Here is a 23,145-nt window from a genome sequence, read left to right on the forward strand (position 1 = left end):
AAAGCGAACAAGTTTGTTTACCATGTTTATCCATTCATTCTTAAGTAATCAATAACCCAGTTTGCTCTTGTATAACAAAAGGAAAACAACATGCAAATCACTGTATGGGCGATCAAAACCCCAACGGTGCTTTTGCTATTGTGACAAGTTCATGCCAATTAACTGCAGCACGGGTTCCCATCCAGCTACAATTAACTAGTAAATACAGCAGCCACAATACATCAAAGATCTCAGAGAAGGCAACAAGATGAATGACCAGCTGATCTGCTTTTATTAGTAGCATGGGGGGGGGGGGGGGGGTGGCAAGGGAGAAATGGTTGGGCAGATCATAGATTATCATAGAATTTACAGTGCAGAAGGAGGCCATTCAGCCCATCGAGTCTGCACCGGCTCTTGGAAAGAGCGCCCTACCCAAGGTCAACACCTCCACCCTATCCCCATAACCCAGTAACCTCACCCAACACTAAGGGCAATTTTGGACACCAAGGGCAATTTATCATGGCCAATCCACCTAACCTGCACATCTTTGGACTGTGGGAGGAAACCGGAGCACTCGGAGGAAACCCACGCACACACGGGGAGGATGTGCAGACTCCGCACAGACAGTGACCTAAGCCGGAATCAAACCTGGGACCCTGGAGCTGTGAAGCAATTGTGCTAGCCACAATGCTACCGTGCTGCCCCTTTTTACGCAAAATCTGGACGTGAAACTTGGGTGATGAACTGACCAAGCGTGCACCTCTGGTGACAACTTGGGTCTGGCAAAGATTTGGATTGGGCAGATACCCTGGCAACAAGCTCTGGTTTAAAGCCAGTCTGGGTGGGACGTGATGCCAACTGCACGGTGCATCACTGCAGGGTGGCAATGCCTGGTCAAACACTCATCATCTTGCAAGATGAGACTGTGCCCGCCCAACTCCCCACAAAATCAGATCACAAACCCACAAGTCCAGGGAAAGAGTGGTGGTGGGGGGGGGGGGGGGGGGGGAACAGGGCAGCAAACAAAAAGTTTTGGGAGTCTGATTGACAGGATTCCAGAAATGTTTCCAGACAGCCCCAGGGGTGGAAGTGCCATCATCCTGTCTTGAGCAAGCCAAGCCTTGGGGCAAAGCCCCCCGAGTGCTGGCACTTGGGAGCTGGAGCTCCAGCAGGCAGAGCGATGACAGGATGGAGCCCAGGCCCACAGCTCCCAGTCAACAGTCCAGCTGCCTACCGTCGTGTAAAGGATCTCGCACTGTGCCGTCGAGAGATTGAGCTCACTGAGCTTGGTGTCCCACTGGAGGGGATCGGTAATGTCAGTGTCCAGCGCTTCCATCGCTGCTGGGTTCCCCCTGTCTGGTCTGCGCTGAGCCGGCCCCGGCTGTCTGTCTCTGTCGCTTTACCCCCTCCCCCCGGGTCCCGGCACCAACCGGATGCAGCCGGGAAACCGCTGGACTGACAGCTACCTGAGCCAATTGGAGGCCGGGTTGATCAGGAGACGTCGTCTCCTATTGGCGGCGGCTGCGGCCAATCCGCAAGAGCCACTTCGCCTTTCTGGGTTGTTCCCGCCCCTTTCCGTTGTTCAATGGAGGCGGAGCTCGTGTGGAAGGGAGTGGGGGCGGGTGCTAGGAGAAGGGGGCGGGGCGCGAGGACGCTGTTGGAGCCGCCCTCTCCCGCATGCGCTGCGGGAATGCGCTCAGGGACAGCCGCCGCCAGTTCCCTGCCCGAAGGCAGATCCGACCATGATGTACACCGCCGCGGGTTCGGCCACAGGCCGGTCGTAAATACACGCCAGCTGGCATGCGGATTGAAAACCCTGCTGTTAATTAGTTTCACACATCCTCCAGATAATTGAACCAACCTCTTGCTGTCGCATTCCAAGCATTGTCTGGCATCTTTGAATTTGTCTATATATATGTTTCTGGAACCCACCTCTTCAGTCACCTGAGGAAGGAGCAGCGCTCCGAAAGCTCGTGTTTGAAACAAACCTGTTGGACTTTAACCTGGTGGTGTAAGATTTCTTACTGTGGCAACATAACACTTTGCAAACACGGTGCAGTTAAGGCGATGGCAGAGGTCCCAACCTTCTTCCCATCTCATGGCTGACCAGGAATTCTTCCTGCTCTTACCGTGCGCCATTGACATCAGTTGGGAAGGGTTTGCAGGTGGATGTTACCTGTCTGCCCATGTTATGAATGTGGCCGTAAGCGCCGGAGCCGGAATCCAAACTCAAAGGTTCTGGTTCAGAGGCAGGAACCTGTGCCCACTGCAGCCCGAGGCCGAAGGAGGCGGGTCATCTGATGGAAATGCTATTATTGAACCCACTAAAACAAATCAACAGCTGGGTGTGGGGGTGGGAGAGCACGGTCTTCATAATAATCTTTATTGTCACAAGTAGGCTTACATGAACACTGCAATGAAGTTACTGTGAAAATCCCCTAGTCACCACATTCGGATACACAGGGAGAATTCGGAATGACCTAACAAGCACGTCTTTCAGACTTGTGGCAGGAAACCGGAGCATCTGGAGGAAATCCATGCAGACACAGGGAGCCCTGTTGGGCTCGTGGAGTAGGTGATGGAGGCCACCCAGCTGAGGCTCGTTCAAACTGAACATATAAAGCCGGCCCAAGCAGTTGGTTGTCCCAACGGGGATTGTGATTGTGGATAGTTACTGCCATGGGCAGATTATTGTAAATAGTTCAAATATATCATGGGGTGGTGCAGTGGTCAGCACTACTGCCTCACAGCGCTGAGGACCTGGGTTTGATCCTGGCCCTGGGTCACTGTTGGTGTGGAGTTTGGACATTCTCCCCGTGTGCGTGAATCTCACCCCCACAATCCAAAGATGTGCAGGGTAGGTGGATTGGCCAGGCTAAATTGTCCCTTGGAATTTTTTTTAAAAAATCAGCGGAATTCTCTGTTGACGGGATCCTTCTTCCACCGGCGAATTCCTCCTTCTACCGGCAGGGCACCCACGCACGTGGGTTTCCTGATGGCGTGAGGTGGCCTCAATGGGAAGCCCCATTGGTCAACTGCGGGAACGGAGATACCCACTGCCGGCGGGTGCACACCGCGCTGGAAAATGCGCCTGGTGGAACGGAGAATCCCGCCCCATGTTTCCTACCACTGACGTTGTTGGTTATTAAATGGCCTGAGCCAGGCCACCCCAATCCCAAGTGGGACATCCCGAGTCCACAGACTTGGAACAAGTCGCTCCCCGCACTGCTACCGACCCGGGCAACCACCCCCCCCTCCAGCAAGCCCGATAATGTTTGATACTTTTTCAGAGTTCTATTAGCCTTCCATTCCTCCTCCGCTGCAATGACGCCCAGGCCCCACTTTTCAATACTTGCATTCATTCGCGAGCATGAGACATCAATCTAAGAGGAGTGGAGCATCGCGGAAGGGTAAACTGAAGTGTCCAAACTGCTAATTTTATTGAAATCCATGCAAATGATGGTGCATGGATCCACCGATGCGGGGTGCAAACATTGATGTCGCCGCCAGCGAGGGGCCGGCATGGTCAGATGTAAACCTTGATTTTTTTTGGGTGACTCGTAATTTTCCGATCGATCACGATTCACGTTTCCGGCATAAAGCAGAGAATCCAGGCCCTAATAATTTTTTGGGGGGGTTGGGGAGTTTATCACTGGTCAATCCCACACTTCAAATTTTTTTCTGCTGTAGGGAACTAAACTCGCCGGCTGGGCCGGCTTCTCAAGAAAATAGGGTGTCAGTTTGAAAGGATGCCCCAATCTCAAAGTGAGGTTGAGGGTCCCCTACACCCCCACTCATGGACAATGCAACCCCCTGCAGACATGGGCAACACCCCAACCCTCGACCCCCGAGAGGCGACATTCCCCCGCCCATTACTAAAGGTTATCATGAGCTCCCACCACCACTCAGGTGTGAGGGTGACCCAGCCCCACACCTGTCCAATTTCGTGGTCCTGCCCCCCACTCCGCAAAGCCCACATACCCCGTGATGAGGTCACTGAGGGACCCCCACATTTAAGGGCCCCCCTTTCAGTCCTCCTCCTTTCAGGCCACCTTTTACACCCCCAACTTTCATGACACCACTTTATAACCCCTCCCCCCATCCTTCATACCCCCCCTTTAATTCCCCCTTCCTTTGTCATGACCCCCCCCCCCTCTCCCAACAGGTAGGACGTTGCCCTGCCCCCCAACACCCAGGGGCTGCAGTGTCCTCCGAGCCACACCCCCCCTCCCCCGGCATGACCATCACCCTAGGTGCCGCTTGTGGAGGCCAGTACTAATTGGTGCCCGGGTGAGGCCATACCGGCGCAGCCGGTGACCCCTGGGAGCCGGGTGAAGTTGGCCTCAAACACGCCGCGCATATTGAGATGAGCCAATAATTTAAATTTGATTATCTGCATGGGTGTGATCCAGATTGCACCTGCCGTTGCGAGTCAGGTGACTTGCAATCGGCTTGGCGCCTGCCACAAAGCCTGTTTTGGGCTTCTCCCACAATGCACCCGGCTCAATGGGAAGGGTGCTGCACAAAAGAAAATGGGAAAATCGTGCCCATCACCTTTAGAATACTGTTAAAATTGTGAAAAACAGGGAGGGGCTGATTATTTGAGGGGACCAAAACTCCTCAGCTGGTCTGGGCAGTCTCTCCTTCTCCTCCATGTCCTGTTATATCTTCTCGTACATGTCATTTATTCACACTGTCCTCCATATATTTTAAAGTATTAATATACAACATATGGGACAAGCTATGCAGTTTCCCTCAGCATACGTTTACATACATTATTTAATACAAATCAAAAGGGACAATCCTTCCAGTATTTTCTGTTTTGTAGAGCAAATTTAGAGTACCCAGTTCTTTAGAAGATAACAGAACATTAATGGCTAAGCTGAATGACCTGGAGAACAGATCCAGAAGACAGAATATTCTTATTGTGTGATTAGCAGAGGTGAACGAAGACCACACCGCTACTCCGATCTGTTCCACAAGATTGCGGTGACGGTGTACTTCCATCTCCCCAGAATTAGACCGGGCCCACTGCTTACTTTGACCTAAGCCTCAGTCTGGAAATGCTCCTTGTGCAGTGATCGTAAGGTTCTACGGTTTTAAAGATAACAAGTTGGTACTTCGATGGGCAAGAGAACACTGGAATTTTTCCTGGCAAGGCCACTCTATCAGATTGTACCAAGAAATGAATGCTGACCTTGCTGAGAATCGCATTTAATCATGTGAAATCCATCCTGTATATGAGTGGAGTCAAGTTCAGAATGATTTATCCAGCCCGCCTTCGTGTAATATTCTAAGAAAAATATAATATTTTTGACTCCTTTGTCCAGAAACACAATTTGGGCTCCGTTTAATCGGTTCTAACCTCCTTCTATGGGCGCTGTTCATTTTCATTTCTTTCCTATTCATGTCTTGTTTGGATGTACTCTTGATGTCCTTAGTTATATATGAAGGATTTCTGCTGACCATTCCTTACATTAACCTATGTTTTCCTTTTTCCTTTCGTTATTATTTGGCACAACGTTTAGTCGCCAGCATGGCACTCTAAGTTAAATAAGTTTTTACTGTCCAGTTGGAAGTTTCCCAGCTAACAAGATGTGTCCGTTAACGGGAGCGGTATTAAAGAGTCTTCTGCAGCTCATTGCAAGAGGTTTTAACATGAGCTTAGAGTTTGTGTTCAGTTTGGTTATGTTATTTGTAGGTTTTAGTGTGAGTTATTGTTTGCCTCTGTTCCATTTGCTTTTGGGTCTGGTTTGCTCGACTGCATTGGCACCTTTGGGTGGGGGTGTGGGGTGGGTTTTAGTTTGCTGACCGTGTCTGTTGGTCTCTCTTTGTCAAGTCACCAGACTTGGATCGAAGGCCACTTTGGGTAGATCTTTTTGCTTTGTCATATCCGTGCCCCTTGTTTAATATCTCCCCTTGGGAATGGCTGACTCTGGGTTTGAGGGGTACTGGGAGACCTCCAATCTGACTGATTACCTGGGATGTTAGGGGTTTGAATGGTCCTGCAAAACAGTCAAGAGCATTTGCGCATTTTAAGAGCCTAAACTCTGTTTTTTTTTTTTTGCAGGATACACATTTATGTATTAAGGATCAGACCAGGCTGCGCAAAGGATGGGTTGGGCAAGTTTTTCATTCTAGTTTCAATAGCAGGGCCAGCGGCACGGAGATTTTAATTAATAAAAGAGTCCAATTCTCCCCATCCTAGATCATGGCTGACTCCAATGGTCAATGTCTAAGAGTTTGAACACCCTGTTGAACACCCTAGTAGTTCTGGTCAATGTCTAGGCCACTAACTGGGATGAGACAAATTTCATCAACTCATAGAATCATAGAATTTACAGTGCAGAAGGAGGCCATTCGGCCCATCGAGTCTGCACCGGCTCTTGGAAAGAGCACCCTACCCAAGGTCAACACCGCCACCCTATCCCCATAACCCAGTAACCCCATAACCCAGTAACCCCACCCAACACTAAGGGCAATTTTGGACACTAAGGGCAATTTATCATGGCCAATCCACCTAACCTGCACATCTTTGGACTGTGGGAGGAAACCGGAGCACCCGGAGGAAACCCACGCACACACGGGGAGGATGTGCAGACTCCGCACAGACAGTGACCCAAGCTGGAATCGAACCTGGGACCCTGGAGCTGTGAAGCAATTGTGCTATCCACAAGGCTACCGTGCTGCCCCACGTGCTGCCCTGAATAACTCTGTTAGCTTCGCTCCCAACCACGACTCACACCATCTTATTTTAGGAGGTGATTATGAACTGTGTTCTGGATCCTAAATTGGATCACACTAACCCCAAACCTTTTGTCCCATCGGGGTTGGCCATGACTTTCATGGCTGAGATGTGGGGATAGACCCCTGGTGTGTGACAGGGATTTCTCCTTTCTTTCTCATGTACACCATGTGTACTCCCGCATTGAATTTTTCATTTTAGATAGGGCTCTCCTCCCATCGGTAGTGGTGAGTGAGTACTCAGCAATTGTAATCTCTGACCACGGCCCACACTTTGTTGATTTGTTGCTGGAGTCCCGCCCCACCCAACGCCCACCCTAGAGGTTGGACCCTACTTTGCTGGCCGATAAAAAACAATTGCGAGCGCCTATTCACCTCCATTGATGACTACATCAAATTAAATAGGTCCAACTAACTCTCCCATCCAAGTTGTGGGGGGCTCTTAAAGCTGCCCTTAGGGAGGGGGAAATTATTTCTTATAGTGCACATGTGCTGAAGATTAAGAAGTTAGAACAGCAGTGACTGGTGGACTCCATCTTAGAGGTAGATTACCAGCACTCACTCGATCCCTCTCCAGAACTATACGCAAACAGACAAAGTTGCAGACTCCGATTGAGCTACTGACCATCAATAAGGCTGTATATCAGCTACAGCGCTGTAGGGATACTTTTCACAAATATTGGGAGAAGGCCATTCATCTTCTCGCTCACCAACTCAAATGCCAAGCGGCCTCCCATGAGATCCTCCAGATACTCAACACGGGCGGCAACCTTGTTTCCACCCCTCTCCAGGTCAATGTGGCTTTTAAATCCTATTACTGTGATTTGTATAAATCCGAACCTCCGCTCAAATTTGCACAAGTCGATCATGTCTGATTTTGTGGATAATCTGCCCATCCCAGCTGTCGAAGCAGTCGAGACTTGTGAATTGGACTCCCCACTACGCCGCAATGCATTTTAAAATGCTATGTTCTGATGCAAGCTGGTAAGGCTCAGTTAGCTTTCAGGTCAAATTTTATAATTAGGAAGAGCTGTAAGGGCCACGCCTGTCAATTCCCTTATTTCACATATCTTTAATTTTGCTTTTATCATTTTTGATCCATGGATGTTTCATAGATACATAGAAGATAGAAGCAGGAGGTGGCCTTTTGGCCCTTCGAGCCTGCTCCGCCATTTATCACGATCATGGCTGATCGTCCAACTCAATAGCCTAATCCTGCTTTCTCCCCATAGCCTTTGGTCCCATTCTCCCCAAGTACTATATCCAGCCGCCTCTTGAATATATTCAAAGTTTTACACCAACGTCTTCCTGTGGCAATGAATTCCACAGGCTCACCACTCTTTGTGTGAAGAAATGTCCCCTTATCTCTGTCCAAAATGGTTTACCCTGAATCCTCAGACTGTGACCCCTGGTTCTGGACGCACCAACCATCGGGAACATCGTCCCTGCATCTACCCTGACTTGTCCTGTTAGAATTTTCTAAGTCTCTATGAGATCCCCCCTCATTCTTCTGAACTCCAGTGAGAACAATCCCAACCTAGTCAATCTCTCATATGACAGACCCGCCATCCCTGGAATCAGCCTGGTAAACCTTCGCTGCACTCCCTCGAGAGTAAGAACATCCTTCCTCAGAGAAGGAGACCAAAACTGCACACAATACTCCAGGTGTGGCCTCACCAAGGCCCTGTACAGTTGCAGCAACACATCCCTGCTTCTGTACTCGAAACCTCTCACAATGAAAGCCAACATACCATTAACCTTCTTTACTGCCTGCTGCACCTGCATGCTTACCTGCAGCGACTGGTGCACAAGGACACCCAGGTCCCGCTGAACACTCCCCTCTACCAATTTACAACCATTCAGGTAGTAATCTGCCTTCCTATTTTTGCTTCCAAAGTGAATAGCCTCAGACTTATCCAAATTATACTGCATCTGCCATTGATTTGCCCACTCGACCAACCTGTCTAGATCATGCTGTAGGATCCCTGCATCCTCGTCACAATTCACCCTCCCACCTAACTTGGTATTATCTGCAAACTTTGAGATGTTACATTTTGTTCCCTCATCCAAATCATTAATATATATTGTGAATAGCTAGGGTTCCAGCACTGATCCCTGTGTTCCCCATTAGTTACTGCCTGCCAATTTGAAAAGGACCCATTAATCCCTACTCTTTGTTTCCTCTCTGCCAACCAGTTTTCTATCCACCTCAATACATTTCCCTCAATCCAATGCGCTTTAATTTTGCACAACATTTCTCTTAACCAATCTCTTTCTCTTCACATATCTATAGAAACTCTTAGTGTCAGTCTTTATGTTCCCTACAATCTTCCTTTCGTACTGTACTTTCCCCTTCTTAATCAATCCCTTTGTCTTTCTTTGCTGAATTCAAAACTGTTCCAATCCTCAGACCTATTATTTTTCTTGGTCAAACTGTATGTTTCTTCCTTGTATAGGATACTATTTCTAATTTCCTTTGTAAATCATGGATTGGCCTCTTACCCCCTTTGCTTTTGTGCCAGACAGGAATGAACAGTTGCTGTAGTTCCTCCATGCGTTCCTTGAATGTTTGCCATTGTCTATCCACTGTCATCCCTTTAAATAACTCTTCTCAATCTATCAAGGCCAACTCACGTTCATATCCTCATAGTTCCCTTCATTAAGATTCAGTACCCTAGTCTCCGAATCAACTACTTCACTCTCATCTTGATAAAAAATTCTGTCATGTAATGATCGCTCATTCCCAAGGGGTCTCGTAAAGCCAGATTGGCAATGATTCCCTTCTCATTACACAGTACCCAGTCTAAGATGGCCTGCTCTCTAGATGGTTCCTCCACATATTTGTCAAGAAAACCATCCCGTATACACTCCAGGAATTCCTTCTCTACGGCATTGTGGCTAATTTGATTTGCCCAATCTATGTGAAGATTAAAATCACCCATGATCACCGATATTCCCTTGTTACATGCATCTCTAATTTCTTGTTTAATGCCATTCCCAACCTCACCAGTGCAGTTTGGGGGTCTGTATATCACATTCACTAATGTTTTTTGTCCCTTGGTATTTCTTAACTCTACCCATACAGATTTCACATTGTCAGAGCTAATATCCTTTCTCACTACTGTTTTAATTTCCTCTTTAACCAGCAGTGCCACACCACCACCTTTTCTTTATGCCTGTCCTTCCTAAATACTGAGAGCCCAGGGACATTCAGTTCCCATCCCTGTTCATCCTGCAGCCATGTCTCCGTAATCCCAATTATATCATACCCATTTATATCTATCTGCGCGATTAGTTCATCCACTTTATTGGCAATGCTCTGTGCATTAAGGCACAGAGCCTTTAAGTTTGACTTTTTCACAATGTTTGGCTTGCTCCCAATATTTCTCTCTACTGCCCTGTTTGAATTTTGTCCTTGGTTTCTCCACCTATCACTTTTCTTCTTCACTTTTCTACCTTTTGCTTTTGTCCTTGTTCCCTCTTTCTCTGACTCCTTGCGTAGGTTCCAATCCCCCTGGCATATTAGTTTAAACCCTCCCAACCGCTCTAGCAAATAGCCCCCCTAGGTTCCCGTCCTGCCCAGGTGTAACCCGTCCAGTTTGTACAGGTCTCCCAGAACCGGTCCCAATGCCCCAGGAATCTGAAACCCTCCCCCTGAGACCATCTCTTCAGCCATGTAATCATCCTATATATCCTGTCATCCTTAACCCCTTTATTCTTCAAAAAACTATCTATCTTTATCTTAAAAACATTTAATGAAGGAGCCTCTACTGCTTCACTGGGCAAGGAATTCCATAGATTCACAACCTTATCTTGACAAATATATGAATAGGATGGGAATAGAAGGATACGGACCCAGGAAGTGTAGAAGATTGTAGTTTAGTCGGGCAGTATGGTCGGCACGGGCTTGGAGGGCCGAAGGGCCTGTTCCTGTGCTGTACATTTCTTTGTTCTTTGTTCTTTGTTCTTTGTAACCCTATGGGTGAAGAAGTTTCTCCTAAGCTCAGTCCTAAATCTACTTCCCCTTATTTTGAGGCTACGCCCCCTAGTTCTGCTTTCACCCGCCAGTGGAAACAACCTGCCCGCATCATTCCTATCTATTCCCTTCATAATTTTATCTGTTCCCTATAAGATCTATAAGATCCCCCCTCATCCTTCTAAATTCCAGCGAGTACAGTCCCAGTCTACTCAACCTCTCCTCGTAATCCAATTCCTTCAGCTCTGGGATTAACCTAGTGAATCTCTTCTGCACACCCTCCAGTGCCAGTACGTCCTTTCTCAAATAAGGAGACCAAAACTGAACACAATACTCCAGGTGTGGCCTCACTAACACCTTGTACAATTGCATCATAACCTCCCTAGTCTTAAACTCCATCGCTCTAGAAGGTGGCAGCGAGTTAAAGAGGAGGGGTTAGGAATTAGATAATAGTTAGCCATTTGCTGCATATTTAAACATAGTTTTTGTTATTAATAAAATGAATTGTGTTTACATTTACAAACCTGTGATGGCAGTTATCAGACAGCCAAGAGCCAAAGACGTCTGGTGTTTTTCGAAGAATTATTTGTTAAATTCAATTGTGTTGCGATTCTGGATCAAGTGGGGCTGAGATTGACCTTGCGCGAGCCCAGGGGCTCGTAACTGCTCACATCTTTGTTGTTAGATACGTTTAGTGACTCCCTATCCCATGGTTCATTGCCTCCTACCGTTACTCAAGCCTCTGTATCTCTGCTCCATACGAGGGACAAGAACCCGACCGAATGAGGTTCATCCCGACCCATCTCGTTTTCAAACACAGTTGTAAAGTTTCTTCTTGAGGTTCTTGCACTCTGTTTGGAGTCTTGCTTCCCATGCATAATCTCTGAGAACCAAACAGATTTGTAAATTGACATTGAAAACAGCGCGGGAGCTGAGTGAGCCGGGACAGTGAAAACAGCGCGGGAGATTTAAAAAGCGCGGGAGCTGCGAGTCGGAGCGGAGATTTTAAAAAAGATCGCGGCCTAGTTTCGGGAGCCGTTCGGAGGAGGAGGAGCAGTCTCTGTCAGGGAGAGAACCTGAGAACATCTAAGACACTCAGAAGGTAAGAAGGTAAGTAAGTGATTTTTACTCATTTTTACTTTTATACCTTTTTCAAATTGTGTGTGTCGGGGGGAAACTGAAGTGACATCACAGAAAACATTTGGGAATTTGAATCGAGGTGGGAATTGAATTGAATTAAATTGAATCAGTAAGGCAGCTCCTTTTAAATTTCAGGAGTTTAAATTAATTTATATTAAGCTAGTATTGGGCAGTGTAGGTTAACAAGGGCTGCCCCACCCACTCACATAACTGGTTGGCAGTTAAGTGTCAGTCACTTTAATCTACTTTGATCTAAAAGCAGGTGGGGGAGGGGAGTCAATTCAGGACAGTTTAAAAAGAGCCACTTGTAAACTCACTCCCAGTGAGTTCTCCCAGCGAGCCAGAGAGAAGACAGAGCCAGGAGTGAGACACAGCTAAGAGTGAGTTTGGGAATTTGAATCGAGGTGGGAATTCAAAGCTGGGTGGGGAGGAAGTGCTTTTTGTGACTGGTAAGTAGTGTTTCTGTTTTTCTGTTTCTTTTCATTGACATATTTATTTATTTATTTTCTTTGTTGTTTATTTATTTATTTAAATTTCTTTAGGGGAATTTGAAATTGTTGAAGTTAACCGAAGGTTTAAGACATGGCAGGAGATCTCAGACCCGTGTCATGCTCCTCGTGTGCGATGTGGGAGCTCAGGGACACGTCCACTGTCCCTGGCTCCTTCATGTGCATGCAGTGTGTCCAGTTGCAGCTCCTGTTAGACCGCTTGACGGCTCTGGAGCTGCGGATGGACTCACTTTGGAGCGTCCGCGATGCTGAGGACGTCGTGGATAGCACGTTTAGCGAGTTGGTCACACCGCAGGTGAAAGGTACTGAGGGAGATAGTAAATGGGTGACCAAAAGACCGAGCAAGAGTAGGAAGGCAGTGCAGGTGTCCTCTGCGGTCATCTCCCTGCAAAACAGATATACCGTTTTGGATACTGTTGAGGGAGATGGCTCACCAGGGCAAGGCGGCAGCAGCCAGGTTCATGGCACCATGGCTGGCTCTGCTGCGCAGCTGGGCAGGAAGAAGAATGGCAGGGCTATAGTGATAGGGGACTCAATTGTAAGGGGAATAGACAGGCAGTTCTGCGGACGAAATCGAGACTCCAGGATGGTATGTTGCCTCCCTGGTGCAAGGGTCAAGGATGTCTCGGAGCGGCTGGGGGGGAGGGTGAACAGCCAGCTGTCGTGGTGCACATAGGCACCAACGATATAGGTAAAAAACGGGACGAGGTCCTACAAGCTGAATTTAGGGAGCTAGGAGTTAAACTAAAAAGTAGGACCTCAAAGGTAGTAATCTCAGGATTGCTACCAGTGCCACGAGCTAGTCAGAGTAGGAATGTCAGGATAGAGAGGATGAATACGTGGCTCGAGAGATGGTGCAAGAGGGAGGGATTCAAATTCCTGGGACATTGGAACCGATTCTGGGGGAGGTGGGACCAGTACAAACCGGACGGTCTGCACCTGGGCAGGACTGGAACCGATGTCCTAGGGGGGGTGTTTGCTAGAGCTGTTGGGGAGAGTTTAAACTAATGAGGCAGGGGGATGGGAACCGATGCAGGAAGTTGGAAGGTAGTAAAACCGGGACAGAAATAAAAGGCAGTAAGGGGGAAAGTGTAAGGCAGAGAAGCCATAGTCAAAAATCAAAAAGGGCGACAGTACAAGGTACAGTGACTGAGGGGAGCTCAGTGAATAGGACCAGGAATACTAAAAGAAATAAAACGGGAAGTGAAAACATTAATGGTAAGCGATGCGGCAGGTTGTTAAGGAAGATGTGGGTTCGACGACAAGGAAAATTAGGAGAAAGGTTAAGAGGAAATATAACTTTGGAGAGGTTACTGATCGAGGTGTTAAGATTAAGAACAGAGGTAAAAAAAGCCAACATAAGTGTACTTTACCTGAATGCTCGTAGTATTCGGAATAAGGTAAATGAGTTGATGGCGCAAATCATCGTGAATGACTATGATTTAGTGGCCATTACTGAAACATGGTTAAAGGATGGTCACGACTGGGAGTTAAATATCCGAGGGTATCAAACTTTTCGGAAGGACAGAGTGGATGGTAAGGGAGGTGGTGTAGCTCTGTTATTTAAGGATGACATCCGGGCAACAGTAAGGGATGACATCGGTGCTATGGAGGATAAGGTTGAATCCATTTGGGTGGAAATCAGGAATAGTAAGGCGAAAAAGTCACTGATAGGAGTAATCTATAGGCCACCAAATAGTAACATTATGGTGGGGCAGGCAATAAACAAAGAAATAACAGATGCATGTAGAAATGGTACAGCAGTTATCATGGGGGATTTTAATCTACATGTTGATTGGTTTAACCAGGTCGGTCAAGGCAGCCTTGAGGAGGAGTTTATAGAATGTATCCGCGATAGTTTCCTCGAACAGTATGTAATGGAACCTACGAGGGAACAAGCGGTCCTAGATCTGGTCCTGTGTAATGAGACAGGATTGATTCAGGATCTCATAGTTAGGGATCCTCTCGGAAGGAGCGATCACAATATGGTGGAATTTAAAATACAGATGGAGGGTGAGAAGGTAAAATCAAGCACGAGTGTTTTGTGCTTAAACAAAGGAGATTACAATGGGATGAGAGAAGAACTAGCTAAGGTAGACTGGGAGCAAAGACTTTATGGTGAAACAGTGGAGAACCTTCCAAGTGATTTTTCACAGTGCCCAGCAAAGGTTTATACCAACAAAAAGGAAGGACGGTAAAAAGAGGGAAAATCGACCGTGGATATCTAAGGAAATAAGGGAGAGTATCAAATTGAAGGAAAAAACATACAAAGTAGCAAAGATCAGTGGGAGACTAGAGGACTGGGAAATCTTTAGGGGGCAACAGAAAGCTACTAAAAAAGCTATAAAGAAGAGTAAGATAGATTATGAGAGTAAACTTGCTCAGAATATAAAAACAGATAGTAAAAGTTTCTACAAATACATAAAACAAAAAAGAGTGGCTAAGGTAAATATTGGTCCTTTAGAGGATGAGAAGGGAGATTTAATAATGGGAGATGAGGAAATGGCTGAGGAACTGAACAGGTTTTTTGGGTCGGTCTTCACAGTGGAAGACACAAATAACATGCCAGTGACTGATGGAAATGAGGCTATGACAGGTGAGGACCTTGAGAGGATTGATATCACCAAGGAGGTAGTGATGGGCAAGCTAATGGGGCTAAAGGTAGACAAGTCTCCTGGCCCTGATGGAATGCATCCCAGAGTGCTAAAAGAGATGGCTAGGGAAATTGCAAATGCACTAGTGATAATTTACCAAAATTCACTAGACTGTGGGGTGGTCCCGGCGGATTGGAAATTAGCAAACGTGACACCACTGTTTAAAAAAGGAGGTAGGCAGAAAGTGGGTAATTATAGGCCAGTGAGCTTAACTTCGGTAGTAGGGTAGATGCTGGAATCTATCATCAAGGAAGAAATAGAGAGGCATCTGGATGGAAATTGTCCCATTGGACAGACGCAGCATGGGTTCATAAAGGGCAGGTCGTGCCTGACTAATTTAGTGGAATTTTTTGAGGACATTAACAGTGCGGTAGATAACGGGGAGCCAATGGATGTGGTATATCTGGATTTCCAGAAAGCCTTTGACAAGGTGCCACACAAAAGGTTGTTGCATAAGATAAAGATGCATGGCATTAAGGGGAAAGTAGGAGCATGGATAGAGGATTGGTTAATTAATAGAAAGCAAAGAGTGGGGATTAATGGGTGTTTCTCTGGTTGGCAATCAGTAGCTAGTGGTGTCCCTCAGGGATCAGTGTTGGGCCCACAACTGTTCACAATTTACATAGATGATTTGGAGTTGGGGACCAAGGGCAATGTGTCCAAGTTTGCAGACGACACCAAGATAAGTGGTAAAGCAAAAAGTGCAGAGGATACTGGAAGTCTGCAGAGGGATTTGGACAGGCTAAGTGAATGGGCTAGGGTCTGGCAGATGGAGTACAATGTTGACAAATGTGAGGTTATCCATTTTGGTAAGAATAACGGCAAAAGGGATTATTATTTAAATGATAAAAAATTAAAACATGCTGCTGTGCAGAGAGACCTGGGTGTGCTACTGCATGAGTCGCAGAAAGTTGGTTTTCAGGTGCAACAGGTGATTAAGAAGGCAAATGGAATTTTGTCCTTCATTGCTAGAGGGATGGAGTTTAAGACTAGGGAGGTTATGCTGCAATTGTATAAGGTGTTAGTGAGGCCACACCTGGAGTATTGTGTTCAGTTTTGGTCTCCTTACTTGAGAAAGGACGTACTGGCACTGGAGGGTGTGCAGAGGAGATTCACTAGGTTAATCCCAGAGCTGAAGGGGTTGGATTACGAGGGGAGGTTGAGTAGACTGGGACTGTACTCGTTGGAATTTAGAAGGATGAGGGGGGATCTTATAGAAACATATAAGATTATGAAGGGAATAGATAGGATAGATGCGGGCAGGTTGTTTCCACTGGCGGGTGAAAGCAGAACTAGGGGGCATAGCCTCAAAATAAGGGGAAGTAGATTTAGGACTGAGTTTAGGAGGAACTTCTTCACCCAAAGGGTTGTGAATCTATGGAATTCCTTGCCCAGTGAAGCAGTAGAGGCTCCTTTATTAAATGTTTTTAAGATAAAGATAGATAGTTTTTTGAAGAATAAAGGGATTAAGGGTTATGGTGTTCAGGCCGGAAAGTGGAGCTGAGTCCACAAAAGATCAGCCATGATCTCATTGAATGGCGGAGAAGGCTCGAGGGGCCAGATGGCCTACTCCTGCTCCTAGTTCTTATGTTCTTATGTTCTTAACAGCTGTGGCCTGAGTGGCTGGTTGGGAATCTACACTAAATTTAAAAACTAAGCATTGATAACTAATTAAACATAATTACTTAATTATAATTTAGAGGGATATCTAAGCCAGAGATCGGAGAGTATTATATTTAGCTTTCGCATTTCTATTAGAAATCTAGTGCTAGGAAACAGTAACTTTGAAATTTAAAAAAAAATATTTAAAATTTTTTTTTTTTTAAATTTTAATTCTAATTAATTGACGCAATGTCAGTTAGAGGGGTGCAGTGCTCTGACTGAGATGTGGCAGGTCCGGGAGGCTTCCAGCGTCCCGGATGGCTTCATCTGCAGAAAGTGCACCCAACTGGAGCTCCTCACAGACCGCATGGTTCGGTTGGAGCAGCAATTGGATGCACTTAGGAGCATGCAGGTGGCGGAAACCATCATAGATCGCAGTTATGTAAATGTGGTCACACTCAAGGTGCAGGCAGAGAAATGGGTGACCACCAGAAAGGGCAGGCAGTCAGTGCAGGAATCCCCTGTGGTTGTCCCCCTCTCGAACAGGTATACCCCTTTGGATACTGTCGGGGGGGATAGCCTATCAGGGGAAAACAGCAGCAGCCGGAGCAGTGGCACCACGGCTGGCTCTGATGTTCAGAAGGGAGGGTCAAAGCGCAGAAGAGTAATAGTAATAGGGGACTCTATAGTCAGGGGCACAGATAGGCGCTTCTGTGGACGTGAAAGAGACTCCAGGATGGTATGTTGCCTCTCTGGTGCCAGGGTCCAGGATGTCTCCGAACGGGTAGAGGGCATCCTGAAGGGGGAGGGCAAACAGGCAGAGGTCGTTGTACATATTGGTACTAACAAAATAGGCAGGAAGGGGCATGAGGTCCTGCAGCAGGAGTTCAGGGAGCTAGGCAGAAAGTTAAAAGACAGGACCTCGAGGGTTGTAATCTCGGGATTACTCCCTGTGCCACGTGCCAGTGAGGCTAGAAATAGGGAGATAGAGCAGCTAAACACGTGGCTAAACAACTGGTGTAGGAGGGAGGGTTTCCGTTAACTGGACCACTGGGAGCTCTTCCGGGGCAGGTGTGACCTGTATAAGAAGGACGGGTTGCATCTAAACCGGAGAGGCATAAATATCCTGGCCGCGAGGTTTGCTCGTGTCACACGGGAGGGTTTAAACTAGTATGGCAGGGGGGTGGGCGCGGGAGCAATAGGTCAGAAGGTGAGAGCATTGAGGGAGAACTAGGGAATAGGGACAGTGGGGCTCTGAGGCAGAGCAGACAGGGAGAAGTTGCTGAACACAGCGGGTCTGGTGGCCTGAAGTGCATATGTTTTAATGCAAGAAGTATTACGGGTAAGGCAGATGAACTTAGAGCTTGGATTAGTACTTGGAACTATGATGTTGTTGCCATTACAGAGACCTGGTTGAGGGAAGGGCAGGATTGGCAGCTAAACGTTCCAGGATTTAGATGTTTCAGGCGGGATAGAGGGGGATGTAAAAGGGAAGGCGGAGTTGCGCTACTGGTTCGGGAGAATGTCACAGCTGTACTGCGGCAGGACACCTCAGAGGGCAGTGAGGCTATATGGGTAGAGATCAGGAATAAGAAGGGTGCAGTCACAATGTTGGGGGTTTACTACAGTCCTCCCAACAGCCAGCGGGAGATAGAGGAGCAGATAGGTAGACAGATTTTGGAAAAGAGTAAAAACAACAGAGTTGTGGTGATGGGAGACTTCATCTTCCCCAATATTGACTGGGACTCACTTAGTGCCAGGGGCTTAGACGGGGCGGAGTTTGTAAGGAGCATCCAGGAGGGCTTCTTAAAACAATATGTAGACAGTCCAACTAGGGAAGGGGCGGTACTGGACCTGGTATTGGGGAATGAGCCCGGCCAGGTGGTAGATGTTTCAGTAGGGGAGCATTTCGGTAACAGTGACCACAATTCAGTAAGTTTTAAAGTACTGGTGGACAAGGATAAGAGTGGTCCTAGGATGAATGTGCTAAATTGGGGGAAGGCTAATTATAACAATATTAGGCGGGAACTGAAGAACATAGATTGGGGGCGGATGTTTGAGGGCAAATCAACCTCTGACATGTGGGAGGCTTTCAAGTGGCAGTTGAAAGGAATTCAGGACCGGCATGTTCCTGTGAGGAAGAAGGATAAATACGGCAATTTTCGGGAACCTTGGATGACGAGAGATATTGTAAGCCTCGTCAAAAAGAAAAAGGAGGCATTTGTCAGGGCTAAAAGGCTGGGAACAGACGAAGCCTGCGTGGAATATAAGGAAAGTAGGAAGGAACTTAAGCAAGGAGTCAGGAGGGCTAGAAGGGGTCACGAAAAGTCATTGGCAAATAGGGTTAAGGAAAATCCCACGGCTTTTTACATGTACATAAAAAGCAAGAGGGTAGCCAGGAAAAGGGTTGGCCCACTGAAGGATAGGCAAGGAAATCTATGTGTGGAACCAGAGGAAATGGGACAGGTACTAAATGAATACTTTGCATCAGTATTCACCAAAGAGAAGAAATTGGTTGAGATGTTGAGTCTGGAGAAGGGTGTGTAGATAGCCTGGGTCACATTGAGATCCAAAAAGACGAGGTGTTGGGTGTCTTAAAAAATATTAAGGTAGGTAAGTCCCCAGGGCCTGATGGGATCTACCCCAGAATACTGAAGGAGGCTGGAGAGGAAATTGCTGAGGCCTTGACAGAAATCTTTGGATCCTCGCTGTCTTCAGCGGATGTCCCGGAGGACTGGAGAATAGCCAATGTTGTTCCTCTGTTTAAGAAGGGTAGCAAGGATAATCCCGGGAACTACAGGCCGGTGAGCCTTACTTCAGCGGTAGGGAAATTACTGGAGAGAATTCTTCGAGACAGGATCTACTGCCATTTGGAAGCAAATGGACGTATTAGTGAGAGGCAGCACGGTTTTGTGAAGGGAAGGTCGTGTCTCACTAACTTGATAGAGTTTTTCGAGGCGGTCATTAAGATGATTGATGCAGGTAGGGCAGTGGATGTTGTCTATATGCACTTTGACAAGGTCCCTCATGGTAGACTAGTACAAAAGGTGAAGTCACACGGGATCAGGGGTGAGCTGGCAAGGTGGATACAGAACTGGCTAGGCCATAGAAGGCAGAGAGTAGCAATGGAAGGATGCTTTTCTAATTGGAGGGCTGTGACCAGTGGTGTTCCACAGGGATCAGTGCTGGGACCTTTGCTCTTTGTAGTATATATAAATGATTTGGAGGAAAATGTAACTGGTCTGATTAGTAAGTTTGCAGACGACACAAAGGTTGGTGGAATTGCGGATAGCGATGAGGACTGTCGGAGGATACAGCAGGATTTAGATTGTTTGGAGACTTGGGCGGAGAGATGGCAGATGGAGTTTAATCCGGACAAATGTGAGGTAATGCATTTTGGAAGGTCTAATGCAGGTAGGGAATATACAGTGAATGGTAGAACCCTCAAGAGTATTGAAAGTCAAAGAGATCTAGGAGTACAGGTCCACAGGTCATTGAAAGGGGCAACACAGGTGGAGAAGGTAGGCAAGAAGGCATACGGCATGCTTGCCTTCATTGGCCGGGGCATTGAGTATAAGAATTGGCAAGTCATGTTGCAGCTGTATAGAACCTTAGTTAGGCCACACTTGGAGTATAGTGTTCAATTCTGGTTGCCACACTACCAGAAGGATGTGGAGGCTTTAGAGAGGGTGCAGAAGAGATTTACCAGAATGTTGCCTGGTATGGAGGGCATTAGCTATGAGGAGCGGTTGAATAAACTCGGTTTGTTCTCACTGGAACGAAGGAGGTTGAGGGGAGACCTGATAGAGGTATACAAAATTATGAGGGGCATAGACAGAGTGGATAGTCAGAGGCTTTTCCCCAGGGTAGAGGGGCCAATTACTAGGGGGCATTGGTTTAAGGTGAGAGGGGCAAGGTTTAGCGGAGATGTACGAGGCAAGTTTTTTACGCAGAGGGTAGTGGGTGCCTGGAACTCGCTACCGGAGGAGGTGGTGGAAGCAGGGGCGATAGTGACATTTCAGGGGCATCTTGACAAATACATGAATAGGATGGGAATAGAGGGATACGGACCCAGGAAGTGTAGAAGACTGTAGTTTAGTCGGGCAGCATGGTCGGCACGGGCTTGGATGGCCGAAGGGCCTGTTCCTGTGCTGTACATTTCTTTGTTCTTTGTTTGTTCTTTGTTTGTTAAATGGCTTTCAATTATCAACTATTATACGTCGCCTTTTAAATGTTATACTTTCCCCCTCTCCTGCACCCGAGCCAGAGGTGATAGTTTGTTATCTCTCAGAAATCACTTGCTTGCCACTGCTGTAAACCTGAAATAAAAACGAAAAATATACAAATAGATTCAGTCACTGTAAGGAGAAATATGGGTTAAATTTAGGATATAGAATCTGTATCAAAAATAAAGTAAAAGTTAGTTCCTAAATGCAAACTGAATAAAGAGAGAGAGAGGAGCTAATAATCTGAAATACACATTACCTTCAGAGCCATAATCTGTTAAAAGTCCAGTAAAGTGTTTTTATAAATTGGTACGACATTAAAACTTGGGTGTGATTAATGAAGATTTTAAATTTGGCACTTAAAATGCACCAAAGGAAAGGTTGGAAAAATAGCAATATAAAATGGTTAAGTAATTTGGGAAATATGCATATATAAACTGCTTCTGTACTGGTCTTTATATGTATGAGTATGGAGTATTGTGTGCAGTTCTGGTCACCTCACTATAGGAAGGATGTGGAAGCATTGGAAAGGGTGCAAAGGAGATTTACCAGGATGCTGCCTGGTTTGCAGGGTAGGTCTTATGGGGAAAGGTTGAGGGAGCTAGGGCTTTTCTCTTTGGAGCAGAGGAGGATGAGAAACAACTTAATAGAGGTTTATAAGATGATGAGGGGGATAGATAGAGTGGATGTTCAGAGACTATTTCCTCGGGTGGATGTAGCTGTTACAAGGGGGCATAACTATAAGGTTCAGGGTGGGAGATATAGGAGGGATGTCTGAGGTAGGTTCTTTACTCAAGAGAGTGGTTATAGTGTGGAATGGACTGCCTGATGTGATAGTGGAGTCGGACACTTTAGGAACTTTCAAGCGGTTATTGGATAGGGACATGGAGCACACCAGAATGACAGGGAGTGGGATAGCTTGATCTTGGTTTCAGACAATGCTCGGCACAACATCGAGGGCCGAAGGGCCTGTTCTGTGCTGTACTGTTCTATGTATGTCTTATGCAGCTCGAAGTGACCCTAAACCAATCTGTCTGGACTGGAAAGACCAAATCATATAAACTTTTCTATTAACAACCAGTCACAGTGAATCCAGAAAATCCACTCAGGGACGCTTACATCTACCATGGACAATCACTTTTTTTGTTTCTCTCACACAGATTAGCTCGCTTACAGGAAGCGGAGGATTTGCAAAAATGGGTCTTTTTCTAGTTAGCAGGATGTACTGGGAAGTGTGTACAGGGATCAGTGGTGGTGCCTCAGCTTTTTACAATTTATAGAAATGACTTGGATGAAGGGACTTGAATTTGCTGATGACACAAAGGTACAAAAGTAAATTGTAAAGAGGACGTAAGGAGGCTACAAAAGGACACACATCAGTTAAGTGAGTGGGCAAGGCTCTCGCAAATAGTGTACAATGTGGGCAAAATGTGAAATTGTCTGGGAAGAATAAAAAGTAAACTTATCTATATAGTGAAAGATTGCAGAGGTCTGAGGTGCAGAATGAACTGGGCGCCCTCATGCATTAAACCTTAAAGGCTCACATACAGGTACAGCAAGTGTAGTGATATCATTGTCGTGTTGTAATTCACCGACTGACCACTAGGAGTCTCATTAGTATATCAGTGAAACAGATTTGTTTCAAATCACTCGCTTTCGGAGCACTGTCCTTCCTCAGGTGAATGAAGAGGTGGGTTCCAGAAACATATATATAGACAAAGTCAAAGATGCAAGACGGTGCTTTGAATGCAAACATTTGCAGGTAATTAAGTCTTTACAGATCCAGAGAGAGGGGTAATCCCAGGTTAAAGAGGTGTGAATTGTCTCAAGCCAGGAAAGTTGGTAGGATTTCGTAAGCCCAGGCCAGGTGGTGGGGTGTGAATGTAATGCGACATGAATCCAAGGTCCCGGTTGAGGCCATACTCATGTGTGCGGAACTTGCCTATAAGTTTCTGTTTGGCGATTCTACGTTGTTGCGCATCCTGAAGGCCGCCTTGGAGAACGCTTACCCGGCGATCAGAGGCTGAATGCCATTGACTGCTGAAGTGTTCCCCGACTGGAAGGGAACATTCCTGCCTGGTGATTGTCGCACGATGTCCGTTCATCCGTTGTTGCAGCATCTGCATGGTCTCGCCAATGTACCACGCTTCGGGACATCCTTTCCTGCAGCGTATGGGGTAGACAACGTTGGCCGAGTCGCACGAGTATGTACCGCATACCTGGAGGGTGGTGTTTCTAGCCATCTGGGATGGCCACTTTCAGCATATAAAATGGACACTCGCAGAGCATACAGGGAAAAGTGGACAATGCAAAGT

At 46.7% G+C, this 23,145-nt stretch overlaps 1 protein-coding gene across 1 annotated transcript in view; it reads right to left on the minus strand.

Annotated features, from left to right (window-relative positions):
- creb3l2 (cAMP responsive element binding protein 3-like 2) overlaps positions 1-1,390 on the minus strand; it is a 142,323-nt gene extending 140,933 nt beyond the window's left edge. Inside the window, exon 1 of the mRNA XM_072484257.1 lies at positions 1,214-1,390. Within this exon, the coding sequence (XP_072340358.1) occupies positions 1,214-1,315 (102 nt within the window). The 5' untranslated portion in view covers positions 1,316-1,390. The remainder of the gene's footprint in view (positions 1-1,213) is intronic.
- Positions 1,391-23,145: the final 21,755 nt, after the last annotated feature.

This window comes from Scyliorhinus torazame, chromosome 19 (assembly GCF_047496885.1).
Source record: "Scyliorhinus torazame isolate Kashiwa2021f chromosome 19, sScyTor2.1, whole genome shotgun sequence".
NCBI classification, from domain to species: domain Eukaryota; kingdom Metazoa; phylum Chordata; class Chondrichthyes; order Carcharhiniformes; family Scyliorhinidae; genus Scyliorhinus; species Scyliorhinus torazame.